The sequence below is a fragment of the Candoia aspera genome, chromosome 6 (assembly GCF_035149785.1).
Source record: "Candoia aspera isolate rCanAsp1 chromosome 6, rCanAsp1.hap2, whole genome shotgun sequence".
Lineage (NCBI taxonomy): Eukaryota > Metazoa > Chordata > Lepidosauria > Squamata > Boidae > Candoia > Candoia aspera.
Window position 1 is genome coordinate 97,637,110 of NC_086158.1, and position 20,394 is coordinate 97,657,503.

The following is a 20,394-nucleotide window of genomic DNA, read 5'->3' on the forward strand; positions in this document are numbered from 1 at the left end:
AATGGCGCCAACTTTAGCCAAACAAAATAATCACATTCTTGAAAGCAAGGATAGAAAAGAGTCTCTGGATACTCCCCCTCTCTCTGTCCTTTTGTAGACTTTCCTAATCCTCAGCAAAAAGAAATTGCCGCCTTTCCTATCGCTGATATTACAAGCAAGAGCTTAGAAGAATTCAGAGAAGCAGTTACTGGTGGATCATCCAGGCAAATGCTTGTCAGTCAGATTGCAAAGAGTTAGAAATGAAAGTGTTGCCTTCCAGATATCCACAGACTACAGCTTTACCACCTGTTGCAATTGCCTGAACCAAGTTGGAGGGCCTCCTTCTCGGGGCAGTTTCTTACATGAGTTATTCCCCCGAGGTCAGTTGGCTTGATAGGGAGGCGACAAAGGCATTGTGAAAATACATCACAACACTTTCTCCTTCCTTACTTAACGGAAATGGAGGAAAACTGATATTCTGAGTTAACTCTTTACTCTTCCATGCAATACATTCTCTATTGCTTCATTTTTCCCCACTCTCCTACCAACTGTCACCAAGCTAGCGGTCCACACTCATCCAGAGTCCTTTGAGAATCATTTTCTAACAGTTCTACTCTAGGGGGATGTAGTAAAAATGTGAATGAGATTTAGGAAGAGCCATTCACAGTTGCCTTGATGAGAAGATTCAGGATGTGACTGTTTTCTCACCAAAGTTTACCAGCTTGGAAAGAGCACAATTTTTTATCCAGGAAAGCCACACCTATATACAAGGAAACTGGGTAACTAGGGAGAAATGCAGAGGGGTCATTAACTGTGTTTGGATTCAAGCTTTGATTGGGTCAGTCTATGGGGTGTTTTTAGTTAATTCTATGTGGCCTAATTTTTTTAATCTAAAAGTTATCCCACATCTAAATAGGGTGAAGAAGAGTCACAACATAAAACAATGGAATATATCTTTGTTGGCTTGGAGAGGAATACTCAGTTGACTCATCACAATAGACTATGACTCGAAAACATCATCCTACACTGCATAATTGGGCACTTTTGAGCTGTGTTATAATACGAAGAAAGGATTCTATTTTTAACACCAATGGGTTCTATTAGGCTAAGTTTATCCTAGTCCGTATGCTTACGTGGAAACTATCCCCCCTTTTTTTGTTCATTTTGCTCAAGCATTTGCAGCCGAAGTTGACTGTCAAACTATGAATATTCGTTCACTCTTTTGTGTGCAAGAGACAGATCTGCACATACAAAAGCATAATTAGAAGTGTTCATAATTCATGATCTCGCATTCCCCCTATCATCAGAAATCCATAGTTATCTATATTTTGTTTGTTGAATCAACCCCCAAACTTTTGACTTCGTTATTAACTGCTAGACCTTTCTTTAGACGTTGATGGCGTGAGCATGCTTCTTGCACAATGGCTTATCTTTCTTCGAATAAAATGGTTGGCCTTCCAAATTCACATGGCACACCTGCAAATGAAAGATATACGACTGTGGAATTGAATCAAAGAAGGTGGGCTTCCGAGTCACTAAATTTCATCCAGTCCTGCAAAATCAGCCAAGTGGAGCAACCTAAGTGGAGACATGCTGAACCCCCGTGATACTGATTCAAGCAGTGGGAGGGAGAGAGATATTTGCGCACACCGTGGATAGGCTTCCTTCATGCAACTCCTTTAGAAAGTTATTGACTTGCCCCAGGGAACATTCGTTAATGTGTTGGCATTAATGAATGCACAAAACAGTTTGGGTTTTCATGCACTTTAAGTTGGTCATTTCTTTCTGAAATGATCCACCAAGCTGAGCCCAGATGAAGATTATCCAAATCCACCTTCTGTCACATGCCAGCACTGCAACCTGGTTTCTTCTATATGTTTTGAAGTACATCTCACATGACCTCTTGCCCCTGGCCATAACTCAAGGGTGTGTGTTTCAGTTTGAAACTCTAGAAGGCACCTGGACCCTGTTGGGTATCTAGGTTTGTGTGTGTGTGTGTGTGTGTGTGTGTGCTGCCACCCACCCACCAGCCTTGGGAAGACACTTACAGCACAAATGAAGCAAGTATCATGCCAGGTGTGACCAAGGGCTTCGATGAACTTGTCTCCAGCCTCAACAGGGAAGTCACAACCATGACATTTGGTGCTGAACAAGGCAACATAGTCTATAAGAATATATACAAAAGAGAAAAATCTAGGTTTAGAACATAAACAGTACTAGGATAAATATATTAAGTCCTCCCTGAGCCCAGCTTGTTTCCTGGTGATGTCATAGACCCGTCCATGGAGTTTTGGGGCAAAAAGACAAAAGTGGCTTGTTTGTGCCTTCTTCTGATGGGGTAAACAGCTGTGGGTTTAATTTTGCTTGCATTTCTCCCCAACCTTCTGAAAGTTTCTGGAATAGCTTTTGAAATGGGTGGACTTCCCTGGTGTGCCACGATGTTTGGAGTATGAGGCCAGGAGCAGGAAGAACTAGTTTCAGATCCTGCTGTCCTAGAGAGGTCAGTGGGGGAAGATTGGCCAGCTGATCTCCCTCAGCCTGGCCAACCTTACAGTGTTTCACAGGGCAGTTGTGAAAGTACATAAGGACATGTGGGAAACTTGTGGGAAGAAGGGCATGACTGAACACGTCGGTGATGCATTCCATCATAAAGCAACACCAGAGCCAAGACTGCAAATGCAGCCATGTATAGAATGAATATTATGGTTCACAGGCTTGTCACAACTCCATCTGCACCAAATATTAGTGGTGCTAGAGCAATAATTACCTTTTTGTAATCTCCAGATTTGGGAAACTTTGATTTTCAACTCAAGAACCATTTTTTTTACCCAAATGTGCTAATTTCATCCTTTTTATCTCCCTAGGAATGCCCAACCAGATGGAAGCCAATTGGCTGATGGCAAAAACAAAAACAAAAAACCCTAGGATTGTTAGTACTTGGATGAGTCCACCAGGAAATCTCAGGATTGAATCCACAGAAGTTGAAAAATTATCCAAGGGTAAGATAGTAGAATATTACTGTCAAGAAAATTGTATGGCCATCTCAAAATAGTTTCCCGGAATCAAACTTCCCTCCACAAGGGCTTCACATTTTGTTCCTTGAGAGCATCTGATCTGGCATTAGGACTGTAAACTCAAACTGGCAGTTGCTTTTCCAAGTCACTGCAAGCAAAAGAGGACCTCAAAAAGTCCAAGGTCCTGCAAATCTGGGGAAGGGGAAGAGCAAAAGAATTAACAGAGGAGCAAAATGCAGATTTGCATTTCTGAAGTCAACCCCATCAGAAAATGGGCTGAACACGAAGGTGATTTGGCAAATATTTGCAAGTAGCGAGCCTAAATGAGAGTGGTAGAGAAGGAGGGGGTATCCGGGCTGACCGTGAACCAAGACCATCAACCTATGGAGGAAGTTTGCCACACCTTTCTCACAGTAGGGCTCCCCATCCTCCATGTGGAAGAGGCTATTTCCAAACGGTTTCCGGCAGGCAGCACAGACAAAGCAAGTGGTGTGCCAAGTTTGTCGCAAAGCATGCATCACTTCCTGGAAGACAAAGGGAGAAGTGGGTGAATTTGCAGAAATGCCCCCCTGGGGAAAGGAACAGGGAAGGCCAACTCTTATCCCAACTAACTAATTCATTGATCAATTTTTACTTCCTCTTTGTAAAGAAAAAGAAAAATAGCCTGAGCAACTCATATGGAATTCTTGTAGGTCAACCTGGGGTAATCAGGTGTTCTCCAGGGGTGGTGGACTACAGCTTCCATCATCCCTAGTGAAATGGCTGAGCTGTCTCAGGTTCATGGAGTTTATAATCAAGCGCACCAGGAAAGCATTAGGTGGAGAAAGGTGGTGTGACCTCATTTCACCCTTTAAAAAGTGTGCTTAAGCTGGCTATTTTATTCTAAAGGGGAATGGGGATTTATAGCCACACGGGAGAAACTTTGGCCTGGAAATGGGGTATTATGCATTTCCAATGACCCCGTGAATGTCTGCTTAAAAACACAAAAAAATGGCAATAGTGGAAGTTTAATATATTTGAACACACCACTTGAGGCAAGCTGACCCAAATGGCCAGAGAAAATCAGGACTGAATGGGACTGAGAGAATCTGTGTATGGATGTTTGTCTGAATACAGCTAATTACCTATTTGGCAACTTGTTTGCAAGGCCTCTTCTCTTGAAATTTTAAATTCCTAGTTGCAAAGGTGTTACATAATTTAATCCGATGTTCCCTCCTTCTCACATACTCTTGACAAAACCCTACTATCATTTTACATTAGGAAGATGTCTCACTGGTGAGTCACTGTTGGTAAGTGTTTGCGTAGCAACCTAGCCAATGAGCTTAGCTTAAGTTTGCAGGTCTTCCTGCTCAGTTTATAGGAAACTCTATAAAGGGAAATGGACAGCAGGTGCTCAGTGTCTTACAGCAAATGGAAACCAGGGCCTGCCTTGATTCTCAACTGATGGGCAGCAGAGGTCCTTGATTTCTTAGCCACAGTCCATTATTCTGTTTTTCTTAACAGTATGGCCCATGTTCATGGGTTGATGGAGATGCTGAGACTTCAGGTTCCATCCCTGTGCTAGTGGGTACTCATTTCAACTTAATTTTACATCTGGAGAATCAGGAGATCTGGGCTTCAGAAGGTCAGATGACCATTACATAGTGGCAGAGAGTTAGGGTTTTCTCCATCTCTTCGCTACCACCTGGTGGTCATTCGAATTTTTGCAGCTCATACCTGGTAGCTTGCCTCTCCTCATAACATGCATAATTTGGCCAGGATTCCTCCGGGTTTACTTGTCGACTTACCCCCATGATCTTGGTATGGCATCTAGCACAGGTTGGGGCAAAGAACTGCTCATAGCAGCGTTCACAGTAGACACTGTTCTGCTCTTCAACAAAGCCCACATCAGCCAGAGAGGTCTTGCAATAAGCACAGTTGAATTCCTCGGGATGCCAAGAGCGACCCATGGCTACCAAGAAGGGCCCCCTGTAAGAATGAATCAAGCACAGTCAAAAGTATATTTCTTTTCTATCACTTGCATGTATGGGCCAGTTCCAACGACTCCTAGGAATCAGCTGGACAACACCCACAAAACCCCCTTTTCGAAAAAACCTTCAAGACTAACCAGTTCAAAGCTTTTTTGAACTAGAGTCCCCTTGGTCAAAAGTATAAAATGCCATTTTCAAGTATGGGAGAAGCAGTTAAATCTGCGTTTGGGAATGGAAGGGGAGAAATGTAGAGAGAGGGTCAACCAACTTGAGCACACCTGAAACAATTGTAATACTATTGATCACTATAGTTTTGAACAGCCTCTGTGGGATTTCTTGGTGATTGGTGGCTTCTAGTGCAACCAGTCACAACCATCCTTAACAGACCTTTTTTTTCCAGAAAAAAACCAACAATGTAGTATGAAAAGATGGGGGAATTATGAACGGAGATAATATCAAATGTTTCCTTTATAAAATCCCATTAATAAGGCATAGGCACTGCATAAGAAAAGCCGACTACGGGTTTTAGTATTATTTTGATGTTGTATACCCAAATTTTGTTGTTTATTCGTTCAGTCACTTCCGACTCTTTGTGACTTCATGGACCAGCCCATGCCAGAGCTTCCTGTCGGTCGTCACCACCCCCAGCTCCCCCAGGGATGAGTCCGTCACCTCTAGAATATCATCCATCCACCTTGCCCTTGGTCGGCCCCTCTTCCTTTTGCCCTCCACTCTCCCTAGCATCAGCATCTTCTCCAGGGTGTCCTGTCTTCTCATTATGTGGCCAAAGTATTTCAGTTTTGCCTTTAATATCATTCCCTCAAGTGAGCAGTCTGGCTTTATTTCCTGGAGGATGGACTGGTTGGATCTTCTTGCAGTCCAAGGCACTCTCAGAATTTTCCTCCAGCACCACAGTTCAAAAGCATCGATCTTCCTTCTCTCAGCCTTCCTTATGGTCCAGCTCTCGCAGCCATATGTTACTACGGGGAACACCATTGCTTTAACTATGCGGACCTTTGTTGTCAGTGTGATGTCTCTGCTCTTGACTATTTTATCGAGATTGGTCATTGCTCTTCTCCCAAGGATTAAGCGTCTTCTGATTTCCTGACTGCAGTCAGCATCTGCAGTAATCTTCGCACCTAGAAACACAGTACACCCAAATGCTGTCCCCATTTACAGCTGCTCCCTGTATACCCATCTACAGACTTCACCCCTTCATGAACAGGTGTCTAATCCATAAAAGCTTCTGCTGTGATGAATTTGCTCGTCTAAAATGCCACAAGAGTCTTTGTTCAGAGACAACCTTCCCCTGAACAACAACTCTCCGTTAGGAATGTCTTTTAAATTAGCAGAAGGAAGTGATCGAGAGGGATCCGCACTCTGTTGAGCTGTAAAATAGGAATGACGCTGACCTCGAGTTCCTATGCAGGAAAGGTAGATACAGATTCCATTAAAGATGCTGTTTCTCTACTTCTACCTGTCCCTGGGAAAGGACAATCTATCAGGCTAACCAACACAGGAAAATTACACCTTGAGGGAGGAAAAATCCTTTTTGACATATATTTTAAGGCAGTATTTCTCAACCTCAGCAACTTTAAGATGGGTGGACTTCAACTCCCAGAAGTCACCAGCCAGTCATGCTGGCTGGGGACTTCTGGGAGTTGAAGTCTACCCAACTTAAAGTGGCCAAGGTTGAGAAACACTGCTTTAAGGAGTGATTGATTTCATTAGGACTTAAGCAGACAGATATCCTTGAATATGTACAGCCTCAAAGAGGGGAGAAAGGGAGGCATTCCTATAAACAGTATTCTTTGTCTTATGCTATATCTGGAACCGAACACATCTGTTCTCTGGATCGTGCTGCAACTGTAGGGGGGAGATGTGTGATTTCAGAAAACATATTGCTGCAATAAGGAGTAGCACAGAGGTATCATCTGATTTGCACAGAGTTATCATCTGATCTTCTGTGAAATATCCTTTGGATCCATTTTTTTTATCCATACTCTACGACAAATAGGCAGACATGGAAATAGTAAAAGAGTCCACCTGTAATGGTCAGTTTCCAGGCTGATACAGATCCAGGAGATCATTCTGCATAGCCAGGAGGCAGTGAAAACACCCACCTTTCCATCAGATCTTAGGAGGCTGTTAGGAAGAGACTCAGAAGGTCTCTTCCCTGATGCACACAGGGGTATTTTGGCTGTAAATAGGAAATAATTCAGTTGCTGAAATTCTTGGAATTCCATCCGTTCCTTCCCGACAAATCTTGCTGAAAAGAACTCTGTGAGAATGGCACTTGGAAAGAATCTCTTGGTTTTAAGTGTCTGCCAGGAAACCAGACATTGCAGAGAAACCAGATGCTAAAAATTATGATGAAGTTGAGGTAATAATAAAAAATGAGAAGATGGAGCTATATGTGTTTATAGTCCTTAAATTTAATAAGTTTAAGGACTGAAATAACTTTATTTTGATATCATATGGATCCTCTTTTCTTTTTATTCCTTCCTTTCTTTTTTGTGTTCTATTTTTTATTTATTTCAATCTCTATAAAGTTCTTTATTGTACTATCATTGATATATTCTTTTTTGTTTGTTTCACTAATAACACAATTTAAAAAATAGCCAATAATCAAATACAGGAGTCTTTGCTGATTTAAAACATGAAATCTGATAACGTTCTATTTACAACAAAAACAGGACATTATCTTTGGAAATTACATCTAGCCCAGGCTCAAGATGTAAATTACTCTAACTGGAAGGTTTTCCAACTTCTATTCTTCTGGGAACCCCATAACTATTTCCTCCTAGCTAAAAGAGATTGTGTTACAGAAAAACTCTACACTAGTTTGGGATGACCACCAGTAAGACTTCTGTTTCTCCAAATGGGATTTCACCAGTTGTGTTGGACATCATCAGCCCTACTGGTTGGAGATAATGGAATTTGTAGTTTAGCACCTTAGGGGTGATCAGATTGGGACAAATGTGTAAGCCATCTTCAATGTCCAACATGAATCTAGTATGTGCCCCAGAACAGACGTCCTGCTTTGCAAGGGCTGAATGGTGCAGGTAGAGACTGTCCATAAGAGATAAACTTTTCTCTAGGGAAGCTGGTCCACCGTCTTTAGTCTCCTTCTGGTCCTAGCATGCATAAACCAAACTGCACTCAACTAGGGTACAGTGGTTCTCATTCCCTTTCACAGAAGAATGCAAAGGACATACCTGATGATGCTATTACAGTGTCCACAGAGCGGAGTTCGGCTACTGGCCGGGAAGCGTTCTGCTCTTTGAATTGTTCCCCGTGCGATAGCAGGAGCCTGGATGGATGCAGGAATTGAAGGAGGCGGGGCAGAAGATGCGGGCACCGGAGCACCCTTCGGCAGAATGTGCTTAGTGATGGTGGTTGTACTTTTTCCAGGAGCAAATTTTTGGGAGAACGAGTCGTCTGTTACCCAGGGGGGGCGACTTGCAGGCTCAACTTGGCTTGGAGTATAGATATGTGTTGACACTGATGGGGGGGCTGGAGCAGCTGTAAACAAGAAATTTGCACTGAATAATCTTCATTTTTGCTTTTGCAAACCATATTATTTATCAGGACTTTCTCCTTCATACCACAGCAGCCTCAATGCTGCTTGACCTGTTTTCAAAATCTGATGCTGCTGCAGACCCAGGATACTGAATAATACTCTGTCTTTAGAGTCAAATAAAATACAAGAACCTTCCTTCCTTCCTTCCTTCCTTCCTTCCTTCCTTCCTTCCTTCCTTCCTTCCTTCCTTCCTTCCTTCCTTCCTTCCTTCCTTCCTTCTGTTTTGGCTATCTCTAACAAGGCCGTCTATATCAACCCTGCCGCCATTTGCTTTTATACATGATAACGGCAGCAAGACTTTTATACGCACAAAGATGGAAAGATTCACAAATCCCCACAATGGAAGAATGGATGGTGAAATTAACAGAACCGGCACAAATAGCCAAGTTAACGGCATTGATAAGAGAAAATACCGTATCTGGATTTGTTTCTACTTGGAAACCACTTTTGGACTATTTAGGTGTATCTGAAAAAAAAATGAAATTTTGATTTGGGTTTTGACGATTAAATGGTTTGATTTTATAGAAATAATGTTACTTAAGGTTTAATTAATGGTAAGAGATTATATTTGTATAATATGCTTTATATCTGTGTTGGAGAAAGTTGGAAATACATCTTTCTATATTTTCTGTTTCTGCACCTTTATAGTTTCTCCTTATTTTTTAGTTCTGTATTCTATCTCTTTGGTATTCTATATTTTGCATTTTAACTATACTTTGAAAATTAATAAAGTTTTTTAAAAAAGAGGCTTTCTTTCTGATTTCTCTTTCTGTCTCTTAGCTGGACCTAAGATTGGAGTTGGACTTCAGTGACATTATGATTTTTTTTTCCGGAAAGAAACAAGTTGGAAGAAATTCCCAACTATCCAAGTCTCTAGTTTGTATGCATTGCCTTGCACAATTCCTTTGTTATTCTCTTCTAGCTGCAGGATCATTCTCCCAAAACGGGAAATATTTCATCCCCACCATGGCACCCTTCCTGATTCTTCCATCCCATTTCTTTCTTTCTATTGAAAAGTTGGGGACTTGCCTTTCTCCCCCACTGTTTCCCTCCTCCTTCACTGACTGACTCCCTGGTCCCCTTCCGAGAACATTTCCTTCTGAGCTGATCTGGTTCTTCTTGATGGAGCAGCTGAGGTGTTGTCTGGTGGATTACTGATCTCTTCCACTGTTTTTCAGAAATGATCCATAGGGTTATATTATGATCCTTTCTGAAATTCGGTGGCATTGTACTGGGCTTTTACATTATTTTTCTAATATCTCTATCCGCTACCAGCTATGATGTCCAGGGTAAAATAACCACCGCCAACTGCATAATGGACAGCTATCCTGCCTTCAATGGCTTCTTTTGTTGTTGTTCACACCGAGTTAGCACATCTTTCACTGTATTACTGCCACCAACTTTCATTAATTCCAGTGGTTAGTGTTCCTCTTTTCCCCACAACAGCAACCCTGTGAGGTGGGTTAGGCAGAGAGAGAGGGACTGGCCCAAGTCACCCAGCCAGCTTTCATGCCTAAGGCGGGACTAGAACTCTCATACCACGCCTGATTGGCTCTTGGGCTGAGAGGGAGGGACTAGCCCAAGGTCACCCAGCCAGCATTCATGCCTCAGAAGGAACTAGAACTCACAGCCTCCTAAGCCAACACCTTAACCACTAGACCAAACTGGCTGTCTATAACATGGCCTCTAAACATGGAGGCTCCACTTGGCTGCTGGTTAAGTGGACCCATGTTTTATGAAAGTGTCTAATTCTGCAGGACCCAGGACCTGGTGGGCTCCCTTTCCCTGGTGGAATGAAGTAGAAGTTTGCATGGCAAATTCAGTATCAAGCAGAAGGCTGGACTCGAAAATCTTCTAAGACGCTTTACAGTGTTAATGTTCAAGGTTGTATCAGCTCCAAAAGACAAAGAATTTGCAAACTAAATCCTGAACTGCCAATAGTTTGCATGTTGTAGCTTTTAATAATAATTAAATCTTGGAACATTGTCTTGTCTTTCTCTGTTCTTTCTGCTCTCTGCTTAAAATAAAGCTTTTTTTTAAATTTCTGGTTTAGTTTTCTTTCCTTCCTTCATAACATCTCCAGTGCCTCAGTCCATCCCCACCTTAGCCCAGCATCTCTTTCCTTCATGCAAACATAGATAACAGAACTTAAAATCTATAAATGAAGTCCTTTCCCTGCTCCCAAGCTTTGGATGTCTTATGATATTAAGTCACCCAAAGTTTTCGAGAGCAATCTCTTGCCTTTAATCGCAGGCTCAAAAGATTCCCCCTTGCTAAGGCACACAATAATCAAACAAGATAATTTCTTGAAATTCCTTGAAATTTCTAGAATTTTTACTTCCCTCTTCCAATTTAAGAATCCAGATCTGCTTATTTTAGATACAACTTGCTAATACCTCCCTCGCCATTTCAAATCTAGGAATAAAACCTGTGTGCTTCATGCTGGATGGGGAATTCTGGGAGTCGAAGTCCACACAGCCTGAAGTTGCCAAGGTTGGGAAACACTGGTCTAGGTGCAGACTGAATTCACGGCATCGGAACGAATATAGTATGTTAGGATCAGAGATCAACACTGCAATGCAGCTTGCCCCAGCCCTTTGGGTATACAGTGGTTGCTGGTGTGGCTGTTGCTGATGGCTCCCACCCTCTGCTCTGGGCCCCCCACCAGGGCCGCAACTTGGGGGGGCAAGCGGGGCATGTGCCCTGGGCGCTGCGCTGGGGGGGGGGGGCGCCAAAATGACAAAATAGTATTTTTATATTGAATGTTTTATTAATTTAATTTATAATAGAATAATACAACTTGCTAACACCTCCCTCACCAAACCATGGGGCGGAGGGCAGGGAATCCATGTTTGCCTCACAGACCCTAGTTGCCCCCCACCCCTCCTAATAAGCACTGTTCAGCTTCACTGCTGGTGGACGTCCTGCCGCCCATCCCTGGTTTGTCATCTATTCGGCTGGAAGGAATATCCTATTTGTTTCCTTCTGATTTATGGACATAGCCTTGCAGTTTTCTCAGCCACTGTACATAAAAAATTTGCAGGGCTGTCCGCGGGCTATGATCAAAACAGTCAGGAAGGGGCTGCGATGGTCTGATCAAAGTTCTGCCTTTTACTTGTTTGTTTGTTTGTTTTAAATTTATTGGACGCCCAACTCCAGTGGACTCTGGGCAGCATACATAACGAGAAAGAACATAAAAGCAGCCAAAAATGTTAAATCAGACAGCCCAGGCTAAAATGATCTCATAAATAACAACTTCAACAAAACAAAACATTTACATGCATTTTTTTAACAGGTGGAGCTTCAATCGCACCATTGCAGCTGTCGTCTCAACTTATTTGCCACCCCCTGCCACCCCCCTGCAGGTCTGGCATTGCCTTCGTCCAATCTAGACTAAAGGCCTGGCATTTCTGACAAGCCTTCTTCTACTCAGCAGGTCTGACTCAGCTGAGCTTTCGGCATCAGGCGAGGTCAGTGAGAGCTGCTGTCTTCCACAGAACTAGAAGGGGCTTGGACCTGCTGGGGCTTGGAGACAGCCTTCCTTTGCATCGTTCCTCCTCCTTTTCAAACTGCGCATGAAGGGGAAGAGGTGGGAAATGGATCTGCTAATTCTAACTTTGCTCCATCCTGAGTACTCCATCCCTAGGGGAAAGCCCAAGGGGCCCTGATCCTGAAGTTTAGGAATGGAGTCATCACTTGCAACCATAGCATTTTCCTAGATCAGCTGCCCATAATTTCACCTTGACCATTTATGTTTTAATTTGGAAAAGTTTAGCTATCACTTATGACGTATGTTGTCTTTCCTTCAAGTATTCCAGCCCTAAACTCAGCGACATAAAAACTCAGAAGAGGAACATTCTGGTACAAAGTGTTTTTTGCACAGTAGAACTTCTTGGTCTCCTTTTGTATTTTATTTAACTTTTGCTTTGCAGACCCACTGCAGAAGAAGCATCTTGTAAATTCTGACAGCCCTGCTGAGTGATCCCAAATAATCAGTTTCCTTCCAGGTATCTGCATATAAGATTGCACTCTAAATTACAGTATTTATTCAAATGTGCTGAAGGTGCCTTGACATTTTTAATGAATTGATTTAATCCTCCTATTTTCTCCTTTAGAAGCCTTTCAAACGGGCAGGAATTCTCAAGGGATTGAACCCTTTCTGGAGGCATTTGTCAGGAAAGGCTTATTTGAAAGTGCTTCCATAGCAAAAATATCCTTCGTTTGAAAAATTTAGGCCAAATTTACAAAATAAAAATGAAGCATTTCTGAGAAGGGTTACAGCTGATGGGTAGTGAAAGGGCTATCAGGAGAATGCTAATTTAAATGTTCAAGTTACTTTGGTATCTTTAAAAATAATAATCTTGAGCATCTCAGTAGGGCAGCCGTTTCTGTTCTTTGCTATGTGAATTGCTAACTTTCAGGCAGTTAAAAACAGTGAAGAACAGATCTGAACTGGCTCTTATCCTGCTCACTAGGAACAGAAAGACGTATTCTCAAAACTCAGAGATTATCATGGATAATCTAGAATGTGATGCCATCTGCTGACAATTTTGGGGAATTGCCATCCTGTGAACAAGGGCTATACTTCTGATTTTTGGGGAGGTAGTTTATCTCTAGAAACAGAAGGGTGTGAAGTTGTTTAAAACAATACTAAACAGTGTTCTTACTTAAACAGTGGAATGAAGAATTTTTCTACCTGTGTTTATACATCAAGATAGCTAGTTAGGCTAATAAGATAGGAATGAATGCCTGTGGTTGTCGTTTTAAAAAGCCCTGTTCTCTTCAGACGTGCAGAGTCCTTCAGGAAATGCTAGCAAGAGAAACAGGGCTGTGCACTTCCCACATTTTCCTTCATGGTGGGGCAAGGTTGCACCAGATTCCAGGCTCTTTTCCCTTTTTTGGACCCCTGGATCTCTTAGCAACTGCACAGCTGAATTTCAGTTCCAAACCATGTTGAGGTGGATCTTGGCTGACTGAAGAAAAACCTAGCATGGTTCTACCTGGTTAGTACTTGGATGGGAGACCGCCAGAAAATCTGAGATATGTGTACCAGATTGGGATGTAAAAGGACATTCTGGAAGAAGGCAGTAGCAACAGTTCCTGTATTGTTCCCAAGGAAACCATATTAACATGTTCATGAAGTTATCAGGAGTGGAGCTTAACTCCAAGGAAACTTCAGATTCATAATGCATGAAAGTGTGTCTAAAAAGCTTGCTACAGTTCATTAAAAAAAAAAGACCCACCATCCATCCAACCCACCAGTTTATTCAATAAAAAGACCCACCATCCATCCATCCATCCATCCATCCCAGGGGGGAAAAATTAACATAGTGCTGTGCTTTCTTCTTCCTGAAGGTTTCCCCCCCCTTTAACGAGCATTATTAGATGTAGTCAAGGATACTCTTTGAAATGCCCTTACCTGGCTGATAGACCGAGGGCTTTATGCTCGCAGTGGTCACAACTCTTTGCTTTGAAGCAGGCACCGCGGCTTCGCTGTAGCTTGAGTAAGCAGCTGGCCCATGGGAAGCTGGGGCTGAGGGGTGTGCTTGACCGGGGCCTCTAAAATCAAAGCAGATCATGCATTCACCAGAAGATCAAGACTGAGCAAAGAGCTGGAGAATGATGGCTCCCACTCAAGGTGACAATCTCTTCCTTGGAAGCTCCAGAAGAAAGCATGGAGTGGTGACCACCTACAAGCCTCATACCGTTAATAGGTACTTTCAATATTTGTACTGTAAAGAACAGGGTAACATTTAAAAAAGCAGGCATCAAATGCTTAGGACATTGTTAGCATATCTGTAGAGCCTTTGTAACATCAGAAAGCCAACTCCAAGGTTATTTGATTAAGAAGGTGAGATTTTCTTGTTTCAGATACCAAGGAAGATAACATTGGCTCCTTCTACCTGGGCCTCAGCATTGATTCGAATGGAAAGAAGTCTGATGCACATGGAATATGGCAATATACAGGTAGTCCTCGCTTAACAACCATTTGTTTAGTAATGGTTCAGACTTTCAATGGTGCTGAAAAAACCTGACTTACAACCGGTCCTCATAGTTACAACCATCACAGCGTCCCCGCAGTCACACAATCACAATCTGGGCACTTGGCAACAAGTTCTCATTTATGACCATTGCAGTGTCCCATGGTCACATGATTGACATTTTCGACCTTCCCAGTGAGCTTCTGGAAAGCAAAATCAATGGGGAATCACATGATTCACTTAACGACTGCATGGTTCGCTTAATGGCCACTGCAAAAAAGGTCGTAAAATCAGGTCAGATTTGCTTAATGGCCACTTCGCTTAGCGACCAAAATTCTGGTCCCAATTGTGGCCGTTAAGCAAGGACCACCTGTAGTAGATACAGTAAGAGAAAGCTTCTAAAAATGCCCTTCAACAGAATGACCAGCGGAGGCAATGGATTCTTTGAGGAAGGAAATCATTCCCAATCTAGACGGTGTTTCCTCCTTCACGGGACATCTGGAGCGCTCCAGTTTCTTATTGAAGGGCTGAAAAGCCTCCCCTTTTGCCAGGGCTGAGGACACTCCTGACTCCAGTCCGGAATAAAAGAGGAGATGCTCTCAGAGTCATCCTCTTCTTTTGCACTGGAAGGGTTGCCTTCTGGCTCAGAAGCCACCTTTCTTCCATTGTATTTTCTAGAATCTCAGGCCAGGATGTGGCTGTAAATAACGGGGTGCTTTAAAAGCAAGCAAGCCCTGCTTTCTTTTTGCACCCCTGTTCCTTTTCCTAACAATATCCCAGTTGGAGCAAGGTTATTTCTGGAGCATGGCTGGAAACAAATTATTTTTCAGCAGCTGCCTCTGAGAGCATTTTGGCATGCCTTATTCCGTTAAGAAGCCAGCAGTGCCCCTGAGCCTAACTTGAGTGTTGGTTTCCCCTGCAAAACAGAGAGGCATGCCATCTGACATCTTTGGGGAACCATTTTCTGTTTCTTGCCAAGAAAACTGTACCTGTATCGTTTTAGGCCTTCATTGATTTAAAATCAGTATGTCCAAGGAAAAGCTGGTAAAATAACTTTTGTGATCCTACAACAAGTACGAAGGCTTAAAAGATCATCCTGGATTTTAAATGTGATTCGTTTCCTGTATGTGGTCTGGTTGCAAACATTTTCTAAAAAAAACCTTAGTGTTTTTCTAAATTTGCATTATGCACATGCATTGCAATGACACCAAAGGGAGTCAAATTATAGCTATAGGTACTATCCTAAAGATAGATGAATATATTTATTTATTGTTACCTTATTTCTTGACTAGCTTGCAGGAAAGAGCCCTTGCAGGCTGGTATATATGACAAAAACAGATGAATAATGTATGCGGTTGTTTTGTTTTGTTTTTAAAAAAACATATATAGAAGTAATAAATTGCTTTACAAAATGCTGTTATTCTAGGGGAGAACAATCTAAAGGAAAACTCATTTGGGAACCTGCAGAATGATTATGAAAAACAAAAATATCCAATGCAATCTTTGCAAGGATGAAACAAGAACTTTGAGAAGCAGAACTCAAGTAGGAAGGCACATTAGAATTTGCCACTGTGAAAATACCTAGTCTCCTGAAAGAGAGAAAACAGCACAATCCTTCATTAATAAAATATTTTAGCAAAGCTGTAAAAAGAGATCCATCTAAATCTCAGCGGCAGAAAATTAAAGTCGAACTTGGGAAGGAACCAACAGTGGTTTGCAAGGACAGCTCAGAAAGACTGAAAACCAGCGACTTGACTGCAGGACAAGCAAGAATTAAGTTTGGAAAGTGTTAGTTGTCAGAGCCAGGAAACCACTGCAAATAAGAAGGTCATTAATGCTTTACTAATGATCAGCTGTGAAATGAAAAACGAGACACTTGGAGCAGTCTACCTCTTTTGGGACTGGTAGGAGATGGAAGTCGAAGCACCATGACGGAGGCTAAAGAAAGAAACAAACGGTGTTTTTTTTTAAAGGCAGAAAAATAAAATCAGCCATGACGGAGGCATAGCATTTCCAACGAAAAATGAGGTTTGTGAAGGGTTGTAAGAAGGTAAGACATATGGCAGTATATATATAAACACTTGTAACAAGCACTCTATAACTAATATCTGGTTAGGGGATGCTCTGGAGCACTGCATTTATAGTGAGTGGGTTATTACTATCAAATAATTATCCTGTGGTCCTTCCTTATTTTTCTTGACTTGTTCTAACTGTCAGAGAGGCAGGGGTATAGCTGCTTTCTGCTCTTTTAATCAGCTGTGAGAACTGGAACGAATCTACCCCTTGCCTGATTTCTTGCATTTTCCACCCACGTCCTCCTCTTTCGGCTCGTCTGATAGAAGCAGAAGTCGTCTCCTTCCGTGTCCGTTAGCCATGATTTAAGATCTCCCCTGGACCTTACAATGCATTCTTAACTCTGTTAACTTTGTCTTAGGAAACTTTGTCATAAAATTTCATCCCGACAAAATTTAACTCTGGTTTGTTGAAACAACCCAGCTTTGTAACCCACGAATTGACGTACTACAGTTAAGACAATGACCCGTCATTGCACCCTAGCAATCAAATAAACTGCAGCAGATAAAAGACAGGAAAGAAGAATTCTGCCCAATCCTTGTGGCTGAGGAGGAGGAGGAGGAAGGAGAGAAAAGGCTCGTTTTAGGCTGTGATTTAGGGAGAGTTAACAACGTCTTTGCTTTGTAACCATGGCTGAACAGGCGACAAGGGATAGAGCACTGCAACTTAATATCATGAATTAGTACGACAGGGTGGATGCAGGATACAAGGAAGCTTCCAGCATGATCTATGTTCCCATGCAATGCTGCTGAGTGGTCTTTCAAAATTTCTGACGGCTCAGAACATGAGGACAGCCCGGCACTTGTAGGTTAAGAGGAGAATTCATGTTTAGAAAAATTAAAGACAATCTTCCATTTAAAAGGCGATCAGCACGATACGAAACGTCACAAACAACGTAAGAACAGCAACAAATAGGAACTACCCAAAAGGGGAAAAAACATAATTTGGGAGAATAATGTGTATGAATGCAATTACAGTCTTAAGGAGAGGTGCAAAATGTAACACCTCCACATCCAACATTTTCGGCCTAGAAACATTTGTACAGGTAGACCCAAGCAATCTATTAGCAATTTTTCTGTGGATGCCCATTTAGTGAAGTCAGTAAATGTCAGTAAAACAAGTTTTATTCAAACGATACTCCAAGGGTAGAGCCACGGAAAATCATTTTTATACACGATTGCTGTTGTGAGACTATTATATGCACGAAAAGGGAAAGACTCTGAAATACCCACAACGGAGGAAGGGCTGGTGAAGACGACAGACCTAGCAGAGACGGCAAAACGGGCGGGCTTGTTTGATTAGAGAATGATCAACAACTACATTGATTAGTGACTGGAAACGCCTTACCGACTTTTTGCTGAAAAAAGAAAAAAAAGGAACTTGTGGTTTATGGGTTTGAAGATTAGAAAGGGTAGTTTATGGAAAGGAGGAAATTACGATGTAACTTTAGAGAGAAACGGTAAAATATAAATGCATCTATAACCGCCGTCAAGAAGAGCGGAAGTTGCTTTTTTATAATCTTTTTTTCCCTTTCCCTTTCCCTTTCCCTTTTCTTTCTTTCTTTCTTTCTTTCTTTCTTTCTTTCTTTCTTTCTTTCCTATTCTTTATTATCTTTATTTTCTCTTATGGTTTTCACTTTGTATGTGTGTGTGTGTATATATATATATATACTCACAACACACACATACAGACAGCATATATACCACGATACTCCAAGGTACTTTGCTACTGCATTGAATTTTTGAGCTGATAATGTTTCCCATTCTCTTAAATACCACTGATTTTAAAAAGATGCACTTTAATTTTTTGATGCTTTGCTCTAATAAATCTGGCAGCTAACCACTGAATTAATTTATCCTGGTGCGCCCTTTTGAATCTCCTTGGGAACAATCAAGCCACGCTAGTGTTATTTATGAAGGACTGTTGTGCAATCTTTCCAATTTCTCAAAAACGTTCAGTCAAAGGGATTAGCTAAATGGGCATTGCTCCAGAGATGGTAATACATACCAGTACAAGTACCGACACAGTCTAGAAATGGGAGGCTTGGTGTTAGCATGACTGGAAAGCAAAGCACCTGAGACAGGCTGTCATCAAAATAGATGGCCACCATATCCAAGTTCAAGAGTTGAACAGCAGGATGTTGGTCACCATGTATAAATAGCAGAAAGGGACCTAGACTTAAATCCTGGGTGTCTTAACAACAGAGGGTTGGATTGCTTGACTCTGCAATAGCTGATCTCCTTCATGATTAGGGCTTTGTGGATCTGCCATAAAAACAGCTGACCTATCCAAGCCATGCACTTGTCTCTTTGCTGCTAGCTCCTGAGCATGAGACAGTTTCTAGAGAAAGTTTTATTGCTGGACTTGGGTGATGCTCACAGAAGCAAGAGTTGGATTAATATAATGCAGTTTTAAGGAGTTATAGCTAGGAATTGAAAACCACTTGGTGGCTCATCATCATCATCATCTAAATTTTAAGGGGATACTCCATGTTATTATCTATGAATTATTTCAGTTCTCAGTTCATAAGAGAGAGATGCAAAACTTTTTTTTAAAGGTTGAAATATTCTGACCTTGGCAGGTCCCATTCCATTATCCAAACATCTGCTCCATCTCCAACTTTGACAAAGACCTGAAATCCAGCATTGAAATTGGGTGTTCCAAACTCTGTGCCAATGTCACAGTGGCCTCTTTCAAGGTTGGGCCACTTCTGATATACTTGTCCCACTTGATTGTCGGTATGCCCATTCCACTCTTGGAATGTGCCAGGATAAAAAATGGTTTTGCACACTTCTAATCCGTGATGATTTGTTGAAACAGACTTAAAAGGAAAATTATACCACAAAGAGTTCTAAGTTGGCTCATCAAATTCAAACTGCAAGTCCTTTCCCTATCCTTAAGATTTTGAACAGATCCTGTTGCATATAACATAAAAAATTATGTAGCACTACAGAGATGCCTTTGATTTGAAATTATGTGCATAAATAATATTCTAGTGTACTTAACTGCTCTGCCTCTCTCTGACAAGAATAGCTGATACTGGGAAACACTGGCTAAATGCTCAATCCAAGAGCTAGAAGAATATCCCAGACAGATGCTCAAGGGTCTTTCAGAGTCTTGGAAAGATGAACATGCCGGCCTCTTTCCTGATTCTCCAAGACCTGGAACCAGCCAAAAAAGGCATGAGATTTGATACCTCTTAACGCAGGCTGCTTAACCAACTTGAGTTCAACGGCAGTACTTTTGAGGTTAAAATTCCGTGTGGTCTGACCCAACCCTGTTTTTGACGGTCTCCGAATTCCTGTGACCAACTCAGCTTCAGACCTTGGGACTGGTCCCAAACTCCCTGTATGCGAATAGTGTGGATTTCAGACTGTTCAAGTCCTTTGGTCTGACTAACAGTTCCTGACTCAGACTATCACCGCCTCCTCCTCATTTCAAGCAGCATGACTTCTGGACCAAAGCCAGATTTTGTAATTAGGTTCTGAACATCTCCTAGTGAAGCATTTGTGGTCTTGCACATCTCCTCTGAAACCAAGTTGGAACTTGTGACTCATTTTCTGCAGAATATATTTAACAGAAAGCATTTTCCCATCAAGTAATAAATCTCTAATGGAATAAAGTGCTCTGTCTTCCCATTGCCTGAAAGGTTCTTATTTATTTGGGTGTTTAAAACATGGTTGATAATGGAATGGGAGATGATGAAAAGGAATAAGACCAGAACTTGTTTTCACTTTGTGCAAACATTTATGGTAAATTTTAAATATGGATTGATCATAGTTAGATCCATTTCT

The 20,394-nt window shown here is 41.8% G+C and overlaps 1 protein-coding gene across 3 annotated transcripts in view; it reads right to left on the minus strand.

Annotated features, from left to right (window-relative positions):
* Window positions 1-248: 248 nt before the first annotated feature.
* The window catches only part of LDB3 (LIM domain binding 3), a 128,914-nt gene continuing 108,768 nt past the window's right edge, over window positions 249-20,394 (minus strand). For all 3 annotated transcript variants that reach the window (XM_063307741.1, XM_063307742.1, XM_063307740.1), the window contains 6 exons: window positions 13,966-14,105; window positions 8,182-8,488; window positions 4,781-4,961; window positions 3,397-3,517; window positions 2,028-2,143; window positions 249-1,455 (listed from right to left, as the gene is read on the minus strand). In XM_063307741.1, coding sequence (XP_063163811.1) covers window positions 1,366-1,455; window positions 2,028-2,143; window positions 3,397-3,517; window positions 4,781-4,961; window positions 8,182-8,488; window positions 13,966-14,105 — 955 coding nt within the window. In that variant the 3' untranslated portion in view covers window positions 249-1,365. The remainder of the gene's footprint in view (window positions 1,456-2,027; window positions 2,144-3,396; window positions 3,518-4,780; window positions 4,962-8,181; window positions 8,489-13,965; window positions 14,106-20,394) is intronic.